Here is a 15,401-nt window from a genome sequence, read left to right on the forward strand (position 1 = left end):
ACTCATTCCACCAGAGGATGTCTCCAAGGGGAATAATGTGTAATAAAAAGCTGCCCATCCCCTTTATAAACCCACCCTTTGGCAGAGACCAACCATCTCAGACAGGTCTGTATATATTAAAGTGAACTGACATTCCCTTAATAAAGGTTTTATCTTTTGCCAATCCATGGTCAGAAGATCTCAGTCAAGTAAGGTGAATCCTGCCACTCAGGTAAAGTAGTGTTTAACATTCACTCTCTATACAGCTTTATAAAAATGTAACAATAAAGTGCTCAAATGAATATACAAGAAATTGCAGTTTGTATTTAAGGATATCAGTGTACAACACAAAAGCCCTCAGCCCTATTTTCCTTGTTGCAATACCTGAAAGAGAAAAGGCTTATAAAGTATAAAACTTACAAAGTTGTTCCAGGGAGCTAGACTCACATGCTATAGAGATTTAACTAAGCGCTATTTTATTCATGCAATGTGATTATGCACACAACTCACCCACAATGTTCAAGATCTTTCTAGATAAAATATTTTAATGATAACATTTTAAAATCATTAAAATAAAAAAAGTCCATATACACCTTACAAAGGGCCAGATTACAAGTGGAGCGCTAATTAATGCTCACGCTCGAGCGTTAATTAATGCTCCTGCTCGAGCGTTAATTGCAATACAAGTAAACTTTTTATTCTTATATTACGAGTTGAAAGTAAAAAGTTGTGGCTCTAATGCTAACCCAATACCCGCAAAAAATTGTGTGCGCAATAACCTATTCCCCCATTGAAGTCAATGGAGACTGGCGCAAACCCAATTGCATATTCTCAAGTGCTCTAACCCAATATTTATAAATATTTCACATTCCAATGTTCTTCACATAGGAGAATATGTTCTATCTATTCATAAATAAATATTATATATATATTTATATATATATATATATGTTTTTTTAGTACAATATATATATCTATAAAAATACAAGATATTTAACACTTAACAGTGAGTGTTCTTTAAAAGAAAAGTGTCCATATAATAAATGATTAAAGGGACACTGAACACAATTTTTTTCTTTTGTGATTCAGATAGAGCATGCAATTTTAAGCAACTTTCTAATTTACTCCTATTATCGAAATTGTATTCCTTCTTGGTATCTTTATTTGAAAAGCAAGAATGTAAGTTTAGATGCTGGCCCATTTTTGGTGAACAACCTGGGTTGTTCTTGCTGATTGGTGGATAAATTCACCCTCCAATAAACAAGTGCTGTCCATGGTACTAAATCAAAAATTGTCTGGCTCCTTATCTTAGATGCCTTCTTTTTAAAATAAAGATAGCAAGAGAACGAAGAAAAGTTGATAAAAGGAGTAAATTAGAAAGTTGCAAAAATTGCATGCTCTTTCTAAATAACGAAAGAAATAAATTGGGTTCAGTATCCCTTTAAACCCACTGAGTAATTGTGTCTCACAAAAGTTACAAAAATATCAATATAAAGAGGATATATATATATATATGATATATATGTATATATAATAAAAATGTATTGGTGAAGGAGGGCACTTACAGGACTTTAGTTTGAATCACAGAACAGTGCAATTTTTATTTCCAAATGCGTTTTAACTTTAAATAGAATGCCGACATTTCGACCCCATTATGGGCCTTCTTCAAGACAAATATGACCCAGCAACAGCTGCACAGGAAGTAAATGGGAGGGATTGGTTATGTGGGTGGTGGGTTTTACTGTTGGGGGGTTGTTTGTATTTTTTTTTACAGGTAAAAGAGCTGATTTCTTTGGGTCAATGCCCCGCAAAAGGCCCCTTTAAGGGCTATTGGTAGTTTAGATTAGGCTAGGGTTTTTTTTTATTTTGGGGGGGCTTTTTTATTTTGATAGGGCTATTAGATTAGGTGTAATTAGTTTAAATATCTGATAATTTGTTTTTTTATTTTGTGTAATTTTAGTGGGTTTTTTTTTTTTTTTGTAATTTAGGTAATTGTATTTAATAAATGTAATTTATTTAATTGTAGTGTCAGGTTAGGTGTTAGTGTAAGACAGGTTAGGTTTTATTTTACAGGTAAATTTGTATTTATTTTAGCTAGGTAGTTATTAAATAGTTAACTATTTACTAACTAGTCTACCTAGTTAAAATAAATACAAACTTACCTGTAAAATAAAAATAAACCCTAAGCTAGCTACAATGTAACTATTAGTTAGTTATATTGTAGCTAGCTTATGGTTTATTTTATAGGTAAGTATTTAGTTTTAAATAGGAATTATTTAGGTAATGATAATAATTTTTATTTAGATTTATTTTAATTATATTTAAGTTAGGGGGTGTTAGGGTTAGGGTTAGACTTAGCTTTAGGGGGTTAATATACTTAGTATAGTGGCAGCTTTTTTGACAAGACTCGTAATAGCAGCGGTAGTGAAAAAGCAGCGTTATAACCCATAATGCTGCTTTTTCACTCATAATGCAAAACTCGTAATCTAGCCGATAGTTAATAGGAGGACTAGACTCCTAAAAGTTATGAACAGAAAAATTTCCTTAACAAAGAACAAAAAATGTTCACCAGCATTTTAAATCCTTCAGCTGCTGAGAGAACCAGTAAAGCTTGTATCATGTCCGCAATTAACAAATTGAGGCATTACCACATGGTACAAGCACCTTAGGCTCTCTGAGCAAGTGCTGCATTTAAAATTCTGGTGCACGGTGCATTCTTAAATACACATTTGAAACAGCTATAGATTTTATAAGAAGCATTTTTGTTAATAGATGTATATTACAAAAATGATTCTATTCAAAACTGAAATGCATCCATGAGGATTCCGATTTTGGCTGGAATGTCCCTTTAAGTATGCTGTCGGTCAGAACAAAATTAATTAGAACTTAACAATTTTGAAAAGACCTGGTAAGTTTATTTAAAGGCATAATAGCAGTCATACCCTTTTATGATATAAGCAACAATATGTAATGTTTGCAGATGAAATCAAGTACATGAACTGAATATGTAAAAAAACAGTAAATGTTATTGTACATGTAGAAACATTGCTAGCATAAAACATAATCAATAAATGCCACATAATTGAGCTGAAGAAATAACAACAGCTTAAAAAATTAAAAGAACACACTTAGCTTCGTAGAATTGTGTTTCAGGGCATCATAGTTTCTACAGTAACATCAGAGTCAGGATCAGAATGAGACATCTTGCAAAATGACAGAAAACAAAAAATAACATTAGGCAAAATATTCAATTTCCACAATGTAACAATTTCAGTAGAGAAAAACAAAAGCAGGCACAGTAGCTTTCAAAGATCATGAAAACAACGAGCAATAGAGGGAGAGGGGTAAAATAACTAAAATTTGGCGCCAAGAATGACGCATTACGCAAAAAGAAGATAACATTTCAACAAAAACGGAGGATATTAAGAAATTTGCTCCATCAAAGGCGCAACAGCGCACCAAAAAAGTTTGCGCCAAGAATGACGCAAAAAACCCCAGCATTTTGCGCCCTCGCAAGCCTAAAATATATCTACATTTTCTTTATATAAGAAGACAACCCAAGGTTATTGATCTAGGCCCATTTTGGTATATTTGATGCCACCATTTCACCCCCAAATGTGATCATATAAAAAAAAAAATTGTTACCTTTTTCACAAACTTTGGGTTTCTCACTGAAATTATTTACATACCGCTTGTGCAATCGTGGACAAATAATGGTAAAAGCTTCTGTGGGATCCCCTTTGTTCAGAAATAAGCCATTGCTTTTTGGTAATTAGAAGGCCACTAATTGCAGCTGCTCACCTCACTTCTATTTTTTTCAGCAGTGAAGGGGTTAATTATGTAGCTTGTAAGGTTAAATTTAGCTTTAGTGTAGAGATTATCCTCCCACCTGACACTTCCCACCCACTGATCCCTACCTGATCCTTCTCTCACCCCCCCCCCCCCCCCCCACTGGTCACACCCATCTAAAGTGCTGGCATACAGTCTGCCAATGTGAAAATTGAAGGCTTATTTTTATTTATCAAATACATTTTTCTTTATATTTTTCACTGTGTAGTATCTCCCCTTACCCGCCAACCTCCCCGATTCCTCCCAAACGGCTCTCTAATCCTCCCCCTCTTAACTAGAGCCGCCATCTTTAGTACTGGCAGCTGTCTGCCAGTACCTATAAAATGTTTTTCTTTTATATATTTTTTTTTTACATTTTTTTACAGTTTCTGTAGTGCAGTGGTCCCCCCTCCTGTGAATATTAGTTTGGGGCCCCCCATACTCCCACCCCACCATTTTTCTGTAGCATAGCTCCCCTTCCCTCCTTCTCCCTTTATTTTTTTTTTTTTAAAGTTTATGGCCATCACACTTCTGCCACCTCCCTCCCCCCTCTTCTGCTGGGCCACCTACCAACCTCCAGGATTTCCTCCCACACCTCCCACTGGCACCTGCAGATGATCGTTATACACAGTGACACAGACCCTGTCACTGTATTTAACGATCTGGCATCTGCCATCATTTGGAACCGGTGCATCGTTCGTGCTCCGGTTCCATATGTGGCAGATGCTTGGAGCTCAGGAGCTCCAGTGAGACTGCTGGAGCTTTCTAAAACTCTGGCGTGTATTTACGATAGCTAAGTACCACATGACATATATATGTCTTTTTGGGCAGAGGGGGTTAAAAGAATTTTACTTACCAACATTAAGGTATTTTTATGGAAAAATAGAAATAGATATCAGCATCCTACTTTTACGTGATTCTTTTTTGTTTTTGGCAGCTCAGAGAAACCTCAATGTCTTTATAAATGTGAAACAAGCAGAATAAAAGAAAATGCTATGTACTATATATGAGCAACATTTTGCTTTGTCATTAAATAAATGTTAACTTGAAGAAAGGTTTTTGGCAAAAGATGATCATGAGTGAATTGGCCTCAAGTCCTATCTACCAGAAAATCTCTTAGTAGATATGCAGATTTTCATTTAATGTTAGCTATGTAAATATACTTTGCCCATAGTGCAAATAACTTGTTTCTATTGCTTTAGGTTTAGTATACCTACTCTAGTAGATCACAATGATAAACTTCACAAAAAGTAGACCCCATTTCACATGGGTCTTGTCCACTGCTGGCCTAAGTTGTCCTGTACTTGCTAGAAAATACTAAAATCGGGGGTGTGTCCGTGCAGCGTTCTGGATAAGACGCATCTTCTGAGAGCTCTGGTAGAATACTCAATAATCCGCTGATTATTGTACCTTAACAGAAAGAATTATACAAAGAAACTACATCCTCACTACTAGTTCTATATATCTTTGCTGTTTATATGACACCGAGATCACAGATCGGAAATATAAGACCTAAGGCAGCGGCCTACTACTAGGTAACATCCCCCCCCCGGGAGAACCGGGTTAACAGTGCAGTCAGATAAAACCTGACATACTGAATCTATTATACATCAGCTGCTCCCAACCACACTCAACATCTGAAATCAAAGACCCCTTTCAAAAAAGTGGCTTCCAGACTGACGGCATTGGGTCGTGAGGGTGTCGCAAAAATGGCGGTCATATCAGAAGCTATAATGCAACTGACCACAGACAAAAGATTTGCCAGACTGGAGGCTATATGGCTGAGAATCATGCAAAAATGCTGGCCTGGCTCAGTGCTAGAAGCTGCGGAGCTACCGACCCAGTATGTGCGTGAAGGTAATTGTGAGCAGTACAGTGCAACACTCGAGGAAGAACGGCATGACCCAGGTGGGGACTGCACATATGCAGCTAAATTGCCGCTTGCCCACTCAGCTGACGTGGAAGAGCTTACTTGCCAGATCTGAGGGGCTGCTCTTTCACAAGGCCTCTCTTACATAAACCCCACAGCTCACCCCGACAACATGGAACCAAGGTTCATCACTTCAGATCGAACACATCTCTCTAAGGCCCTAGATCCTCCTGTCACTACAACGATCTCGGAGGTAGAATTCACAGGGAGATTAAAAGATGCTGCGACTCTGTTACAGCCCGCACCCATTAAGGAGCTGCATGTTTTTTCAGAATCCCCTTGCTCACCGGGGGCTGTGAGATGGATGCCTGTATCACCTAACTTGAGGGCAATCTCAGGTACTAACCTAGCAATGGCTTCTGGGACATTTGTTCTAGCTAACTTAGAGGTCTGGACTTTCACAACCAGGTATGGGGAGGCGGGAGAACCGCTCTATAAAGTCATTTATCTTGGGCATCAGGCACTGATCAGTTCATCCGCTAATACACCAAAGCTGCAAGCAGAGGCTAACATGAGAAGTGGTGGCACCCCAGTGCGATCTCAATATAAATTGAAGACTCCATGCTACAAACATATCACGTTGGAAACGTTTATACCTCAATCCCAATCAAATGCCTATAAAAAAGAACTGGACAGTGGGGGTTAAGCCTTAAAAGTGATTATATAATATAATCATTTAATGTTCAAATTGTTTACATAGACCTCAAACGTTTCTCTTACTTTTAACATTTGAATTTCCTGTTGTGTTAATTTAAATCTCAAAATGTTCTTTTATATAGCACATTGCAGATTGGACTCACTCTGCGATTTAACTTGCGGGTTTTCCTAATTAGACACATAGACTCAATGTACCTCACGATATAACAGCACACATTAGTACACAGCGAATATAAATTACCCCCAGAACATCTCCCAGGCTATACTACTTTAATGGTTAACATAAGAACAGATTCTTTGCATAACATGATGCCTCATAGTTATATGGAAATCAACCCATGCCTACATATTACAAATCCCCCACAAGTGGCTAACACCCCTTTTTTCACTGCAGTCTAATCATTTAGCAGTCTTGCTCACCTACAATAATCCAGTATGCAATCACGCCGGTGGATATGTGGTTTGGGAGCGATCTTATATTTTTGTTTCCACTTATCTTAAAATCCCTATGTTTAAATGAATGCTTGTGCACTAGTAATCCAAAAGTGATTACGAAAGACTTTTTAAGGGACCAGAAAGAGGACAGTTTGTTTACAAGTGCTTTATCACAACAAGTGTAATTACCTTTTATGTAATCTATCTTCTGTACCCTGTTTATTCATTATGTATGTCCTATTAAAAATAAATAAAAGAAAATTCTAAAATCAGACAGACACGAACAGGAACTTTTTCAGACCTCCCAACTGTCCCTATTTCACAGGGAGATTTGTTAATTCTAAACTTTGTCTACCTGAGATAGCCACATGTCCCTGTTTGCTTAATTTCCCTCAGAGCCGCCCATGCACCACACACACAAACATGCCTATGAACCACCTATGCCCTGCCCCTAAAATGGCCTTGACCACAAAAGATGACCCCCCCCCCCCCCGACCTCCTGAGTTCCCAATACCCAGCCATAAATATGGATTTTATATGATGTAGTAACATAATTAAGCTGTCTGAGAGCCCTTGTAAAATTTTAGGTGGATATATTTGTAGTGTAAACTATTTTCTTACATAAATACTTGATCTAAATCATGTTCTGGTAATTAGAATTGTAAAGACTTTTAAATAAAACGATAAGGAGATAGCAAAACACTTATAAAGAAGATATAAAGGGCCAGATTACAAGTGGCCGGATTAGCACGCATATTACAAATTGAAAGTAAAAAGTTAGTGTGAGTAAAAGACTTCAGGACTATGGATATCACGACCATGCTACCTGCTTCTCCCCATAGACTTTTATGGGATGTACTACAAAAAGCATTCCAGTTATTGCTCGCAGGCTAACCCGACACTGGACTATATCAACTTCACTTATGAAGAAGGTGCGTTAGGAATACTTTACAATCATATGTTCTTCATATAGAAGATTTTTTTTTATTATTTTTAAATATAAATATATATGTATATATAAAATTATATTTGTATAAAATATATATCTATACTTATATATCAATATGAAAATAACAAGAGTATTGCAGTATGCAGTGATACATTTTTAATTGGACTAACATTACATAGTAAAAAAAAAAGCTTTTGAGAAGGTGTCCTCTCTTCCTCAGGTCTAAAGCATTACTAATCAATATGATATAATTGTTAATAGATATATTGAAAAGAAAGGGGGGATATTGCTTATCGCTTTACGTGCTATCATTACCGCACCACTTGTAAACTGGTTAATAATATTACATATTTTAGTTGATATCGGCATCAGGAACAGGAAAATCTCACAACATGCGGACAGTGATTTAAGACATTTCTAATTAAAGTTAACTATTGAAAGACTGTGTCCCTAACTGTGGCCCTGAAACTATTATTTCACAGAAGTTGATTGAAACATTTTTAATTCATAATTATTTTTCTGTTCATGAAATATTGTCACCAGGTCAAGATTTATTTTGGTGTACACAGTTTTATTCGTCTTCTCTGGGGAGAGATAGGTATTTTGTAATTTAAACATTATTATTATTATTATTATTATTATTGCTATTTATTTAGACTGATATCAATCACTAATTAAAGCAGTCTTGTTGCTCTATTGGTGATGTATACAATTTGAGCGTTAGCATTGCTGGGAAGTATTGCGCTCACAAGTGCTCGCTTCCATAGGCTCCAATGGGAGCCTCGTTCTTATACCGTCAGAGATGGCACAGAACCTAAGCCCAGTGAAGGGGGCAAGTAGCGCAGTGATTGCAGCAATATTAAATCTATATGAAATGTATATGTATATGATTATATACATATATATTTATGTGTTTGTATGTGTATTTACACATATTAATACATAAATATATATGTATATAAGCACATACATATATATTTACTGGAAGCACACCGTTCCCTTAGACCGCAATGTAAAGGCACTTTTCAGTACTGTTTTTCGAACACCCTACACCTGCCAACTTTACCCTCAAAGTACTGCCTGGTGTAGTTATTTAATGAAATAAATATGTTACAATTTTTATTTTTTAATAAAATATACTACACTGTATTTTGGGGGCATTTGGGGCACATTTATAAAATTAAGCAGAGATCTGATCTTGCGGTAGCAATAACCAGCCACTTATAATGGCTGGTTATTTATTGCACGCCCGCAAATGGGCAAATTTGCCTGTTTGCGGGCACGTGATAAATTAGCGCTCCACTTGTAATCTAGCCCCTAATCGTCTCTTACCTTTTTTTGTTGATATTTAAAAAAAATAAGAAAAAAATAAGTAAACAAATGAAAACTTATATGAAAGGTTAATATTGGTAAAGGTGAGTTTTCAATAGGTAAGTTGGATGATCATTTTGTATGTACGCGTGCATACGAATGGAATTTGTGTTAAACGTCTGAGTATTTTAAATAGACCAATTTCATCAGATTAGCAACAAAAAAAAAAAACAGGTTTAACAAAATGATGAATTTATATGACTACATTAAATCTTTAGATAAACTCTATAAAATATATTGGAATCTAGCCAATAGTATAAATAACCTGCATATAATTGGAGTAAATATGTTGTTTTATTTTACATTTACATTGTTTTAATCCCTTATGCAGCTTTTAGGATGATGCATAATGCTTAACTTGCATGAGGAAGTGCAGTATGTACTTTGTAATAAAAGCCATTTCTTGTGAAACGCATTACATAAAATAATCATGATAGTGAAAAAATTCCTCCTTCAAAGTAAATATGGTGCCGTGGACTATCTGAACAAATATAAGACTAAAAGTTTTTTGTTTGTTTTTTTGTGTGTGTTTGCCTCAAAGTTTGATTAGTGCTGTTTTTAATGGTGAATAGATATACAACTACACATTTCCATTTTTGACTTATGTAACAGGAGTTTAATTATTGAGTATACTTTTAAAGCTTTACTGGTGACTTTGCCTAAAGCCTTGAGAAGTTCTATCTCTGTACAATAAGATTAAAGGGACACTCAAGTAAAAAACTTGCATTATTCAGATAGAGCACATCATTTTAAACAACTTTCCAGTTCACATCCATTCTCTAAATGGGCTCAATCTTTTTATATGCACCCTTTCTGAGGCCTCAGCTCTTACTGAGCATGTGCAAGATTCACAGAATATATATATATGCATTTTTTTGATTGACTGGTGACTGTCACATGATGCAGTGGGAGGGAAAATATAACTAATATTTGTTAGTTTGAGTTTTATATGAGTAGTAGATTTCTTTCTAAGTGCTTTTGCATTGTCTATTTATTACGCATTTACTGATTATGCTATGTGTTTAGTGGTCCTTTAAGTTCTTTCACTGTACAATATCAGGTTTCTTACAATTAGTTAGTATTGTATTATTCTTTAAAGAATTAAAGGAACATATAAATCTTTTTAATCTAATGACAGGATCTGCGTGAATCAGGTGAAAATATAGCGACATATTTTATTTCAGATGTCTTCTTTGTTAGCCTTGTCTGTGTTAATGAAATCTTAAACCATTTTATTCCTTGTCTGCCAAGACTATCCTGTCAATCATGCGTGGTAACTGAGGGAAAATGCCATGAACTCCATCCCATGCAGGCCCATTGATCTTGCATATGTCCCTGTTGTGTGCATTGTTCTTATGGCAATAGGCTGTGCTTATTGTAAGGAGAGACTTATTACCCAATAGTGTAGAATGTGTAAAAAAAACCCATATACTTCTATTTTTTTAGTTTTGTGCTACGTGGACATTTTACAATAAGAAGTGATGTGGTTTATAGGTAATATGTTGGGCACATTTTTATGCTGGATTTTATCTCAATGGAGTAGCACTTGTATGCAAAGTCTTTCTCTATCATTGAAAATTGAGTACTTCTTTCAAAAAAGTATACCCTAAAAAAGTGGAACATACACTATTTTTTTCTGCAAAAACAGTGGCTTTGCGATGAAGTGACAATTCTTTTTAGAAATAATTTTCCTATAATAAGACCTCCATTTCATCTATCTGTGTGGAATAAGAACTTTATCAGATATTTGCATTAATGCTCAAAGTGTCTCGAAACCCGAATGGGTTCATTGGGATACCTAAATACTACTATACTATACTATTAGGGCAAATAACTTTCATATTACATTTCCAATGCCTTTTGATTGCCCAGTAAAGCAGTTATTCTATTAAAATTTAAAGTGAATGTTAAGTTTGAGTGTCCCCAGTTTTTAAAAATACTCTTAAAAACAGGGGCACTTTCATTCATTAAACTTTACATTTAAGCGTTTAAAAAAACCAAACACTTTTTTTCCCTTATGACCGGAGACCAGCGATCCTCTGCCCGCAGCTCCTGCTGTACTTAGCACAGCAATGATAAATCCAGCTTCCTCCAATCATTGCATGCAACCCAAGGCGTCCAGCTCCTGATGCCACACAATGATTGGAAGAAGCCGGATTCGTCATCGATATGCTAAGTATAGCAGGAGCTGGGTGCGGAGGATCGCCGGTCTGCTGTCATAAGGAAAAAGGTAAGTATTTACGTGTAAGTGTTTTTTTATTTGTTTGTTTTAAAAATTCATGAATGAAAGGGCCCCTGTTTTTAGGAGTATTTTTAAAAAACTGTCCCTTTCTCATTAAACTTTACATTCAGTTTAAGCACCAAACAACAATTTAATTAAAACTGTAACATTAACAATCTGTAATGGTTTCCTAATTTAGGGGTCGGTCACAGACCCTTAGGAAAGTTTATCTAATTCATTTTCTACAAAATTCACCATTACGGTCTTAAGTTTATGTTTGTAGATAAACAATTTGATAAGCTTTTCAATAGGTGACAACAAGGTGCCTTTTTACACTATTCAGTTTGGTCACATGACTAAAGTACAGCAGCTTTTCATTTGTTTTTGTTTATCTCCTACACAGTGAGCATCTAAGTGACTAAACCCTATTTTATGATCTGGCTATCCGGTTGAAAGAGTAACTATATGTGTTCAATACTGTACCTTATCTCTAACATGCCTGGTAGTACTAACTTTCTGAAATGTAAACAATGTTTAAACATATCAGTCACTTAAATACATTTACCATCATATGGTTTGTTTGTGAAGAAAAAATATATTTATATAGGTGTTCATGTTAAAGCTGGATTATTCGCTCTGCCCATAAAGGATATTAATATTGACAATTCAGCTAAGAACCATATTTTGATTTTTATAGGCGTTACATGGACTTACATTACAACATTTAATACTTTGCTAAAAAAAAAAAGCTATGATGATAAATTGCATTTACAATATGATGATATATTTCTTATCAAATTAAGCAATTGGAGCCGATTTATCAAATGTGGGGCGGACATGATTTGTTGTACCGAATCATGTCCGCCTGACATCGCTAAATGCCGACAGTATACGCTGTCAGCATTTAAAATTGCACAAGCAATTCTGGCCCCCTTGACATTTGCGACCAATCGTATCTGATCGGGATGATTGCAGTCCATCTCAGAGGTGGCAGACGAGTTAAGGAGCCGCGGTCTTAAGACCGCTGCTTCTTAACTCCTGTTTCCGGCAGCCGGAAGGCTCGTGCGAAATAAGCAGCATTTGCTGCTTAATAAATTGGCCCCTTAGAATCAATGGAAACCTGACAGTTTTAGTCATGTAGAGGAGAAAGTAGCTTTTATTAGATCCAAAAGGTCTGAAACTACAAACAGTAATTTTACCTTATTTACTAATTTCTGTTATTTCTTTTGTTTTTCATGGTTCCTTTGTCGTGGATTGATTGAATAAACAGAGCTGCCTGCTGAAGAAGGTATGAATCACTTCCCTCTATTTTGATATTTTAAGAAACAAAAATGAAAGTAATGTCACTATTGTGTCTTGTTCTTACATAAAACCCTTTCTTCATGACACACTGTGTACAGTATGTACTGTTCATGTTAAAACTGACAAGTTTAAAGAAACTTTCAATATTCTAGAAACATAAATATATGGCATTTCCTCATATGTCATGATAAGATTAACATCAGTTTGGGGGCATTATGCCACTTAATATAGTCACTGAATAACTGTATTAATTTGATAAACTTTATTTAAATATTTTTTTTATATTTCATATACCCCAGTAATTGACGCTGTGTTCAGAAAATGACCTGACTGAATAAATGCTACTAAAATTGAATGACTCTTAAAGTGAATGTAAATTTTGATGCTAAAGTGCCCGTTTTTAAAAAATTTGATTAAAAACAGGGGCACTTTAATTTATCAAAATTTATATTTCACTCATTGTGAAAAAATACTAACCTTTTAAACTTGACAGCCGCTCCAGCTCCCCCCGGTCGTCGCAAAGCCATTTCTGACGTCAGAAATGATGGATGGGTCATCCTCCAATCATGCCTCCCCCCCCCCCCCCCCCCCCCGGGGGAATTAGTGTCTGATTCTAAGCCGTGAATGGAGGAAGCCAGATTCCTCATTTTAGACCCAGGAAGAGGCTTTGTGACGGGTGGAGGAAGCTGGAGCGGCTGTCAAGATTAAAAGGTAAGTATTTTTTCACAACACAAGTGAAATGTAAATTTTGATGAATTCAAGTGCCCCTGTTTTTAATCAAATTTTTAAAAAACGTGCACTTTAGCATCAAAATTTACATTCACTTTAAAGATCATCTCATTCATAATAAAAATATTAAAATTATAAAGACATAGCAATTAAACTATAAATTCCTTATCATTTTTCTAACATTTTAATATGATATATCTGTTACTGATATATTTTCACAAGTCTGTCTGTGTGACCTTCATATTACAAGTTTTATTTTGTGCTCTGTTATATGAAGATATAGTATAAGGGACGTATTAACGTTGGCTTACCAAAATATTTGCCAAGAAATCTGTAGACAACAATGTTACTTCTGCCTTTAGATTTTCAGGTCCATTAAAAGGACTCTAAACATTATTGGCTAGATTACAAGCGGAGTGTTAGATTTTCGCCAGCCCGCAAACAGGCAAATATGCCCATTTGCAGGCACACAATAATTATCCAGCCATTACAAATGGCTGGTTATTGCTATTGCAAGTTTTTAAGAAAATATATAATTTCACTAAACTGATGACATTAATGTCATATAAGTGTTCACTACCAGTACATAAGCCCTAAAACAGTATAGGGCACATGAGTAAAGAATTGTGATAAGTATCACAGGGTGACTGAAGTGTGATCACTTAGGATTATTACTTCTGCCATATTATTGAAACTAAGAACAGATCAGTAGGGTGATAATCAACCTTGTTACTGTCTGTCTTCAGCTTTTTAGTCTTTGTAGCATCATTAATTTTTGTTGTAAAATGCTGTGAACATTGTAAGGCTTCCTTAGATTAAATCATTTGCATTTGCTCTAATTAATTCACGTGTGTCAAGCTGAAAACTACCATTGCTTGAATGTCAGTCGACTGCTTGTACCAACTTTGCATAGTTTTTGATCCTACAGGGAAAAACCACAAAATATCCATAAATGGATATCTGCATTAACAATATTTACTATATTGCAAACGGCTTTCTCTTTTCTTGTGATGTAATACAACACACTGCAAATATTTTTAATGTATATCCAACCAGCTTCCTGTAAATCCTTAACGCTGTGGTTGTCTGTCCATGGTTACAAAATAATTGACTGGGCTTCATGGCTTAACATGTCACTGATAGCCACTAACAGGATGCTTTATAGAATTAATTTTGTTATATTGCAGCACCAAAAAGTGTGTTGCTGCAGTTCTGTTAATATAGAAGTTGCTTATTTAGGGCCAGGTTACGAGTAGTGTGTTAACAGGTATGTGAGAGTGATATCGGGTTTATAAAGGCTGTTTGCACGTGTCAGATGTAGCGCTCGTGTTACAAGTTGAAAGTAAACGCGTCAGGATTGCGCAACCTCAGAACTCCGGTTAACTGTTTCGCGAAACAAAAAAGTATCACAACACACATCAAAAATACATTAAAAAGTTCAGTCATAATAACACTAATTTAAAAATATTTGTAAAAAATTGTTGCACAAAAAAGTTAAGGGTACAAATATATGAGGTCTCAGCTGTTAACCAAAAAAGGACTGCAAAGGGATTTAACATTGAGATACATACATATGTGTCTAAATATATATTTCTTTCATGTAATTAGCAAGAGTCCATGAGCTAGTGACGTATGGGATATACATTCCTACCAGGAGGGGCAAAGTTTCCCAAACCTTAAAATGCCTATAAATACACCCCTCACCACACCCACAATTCAGTTTTACAAACTTTGCCTCCGATGGAGGTGGTGAAGTAAGTTTGTGCTAGATTCTACGTTGATATGCGCTCCGCAGCAAGTTGGAGCCCGGTTTTCCTCTCAGCGTGCAGTGAATGTCAGAGGGATGTGAGGAGAGTATTGCCTATTTGAATGCAGTGATCTCCTTCTACGGGGTCTATTTCATAGGTTCTCTGTTATCGGTCGTAGTGATTCATCTCTTACCTCCCTTTTCAGATCGACGATATACTCTTATATATACCATTACCTCTGCTGATTCTCGT

At 35.6% G+C, this 15,401-nt stretch overlaps 1 protein-coding gene across 1 annotated transcript in view; it reads left to right on the forward strand.

Annotated features, from left to right (window-relative positions):
• ATP2A3 (ATPase sarcoplasmic/endoplasmic reticulum Ca2+ transporting 3) overlaps positions 1 to 15,401 on the forward strand; it is a 521,243-nt gene that overhangs the window by 137,994 nt on the left and 367,848 nt on the right. Inside the window, exon 2 of the mRNA XM_053707504.1 lies at positions 12,641 to 12,658. Within this exon, the coding sequence (XP_053563479.1) occupies positions 12,641 to 12,658 (18 nt within the window). The remainder of the gene's footprint in view (positions 1 to 12,640; positions 12,659 to 15,401) is intronic.

This window comes from Bombina bombina, chromosome 3, assembly GCF_027579735.1.
Source record: "Bombina bombina isolate aBomBom1 chromosome 3, aBomBom1.pri, whole genome shotgun sequence".
Lineage (NCBI taxonomy): Eukaryota > Metazoa > Chordata > Amphibia > Anura > Bombinatoridae > Bombina > Bombina bombina.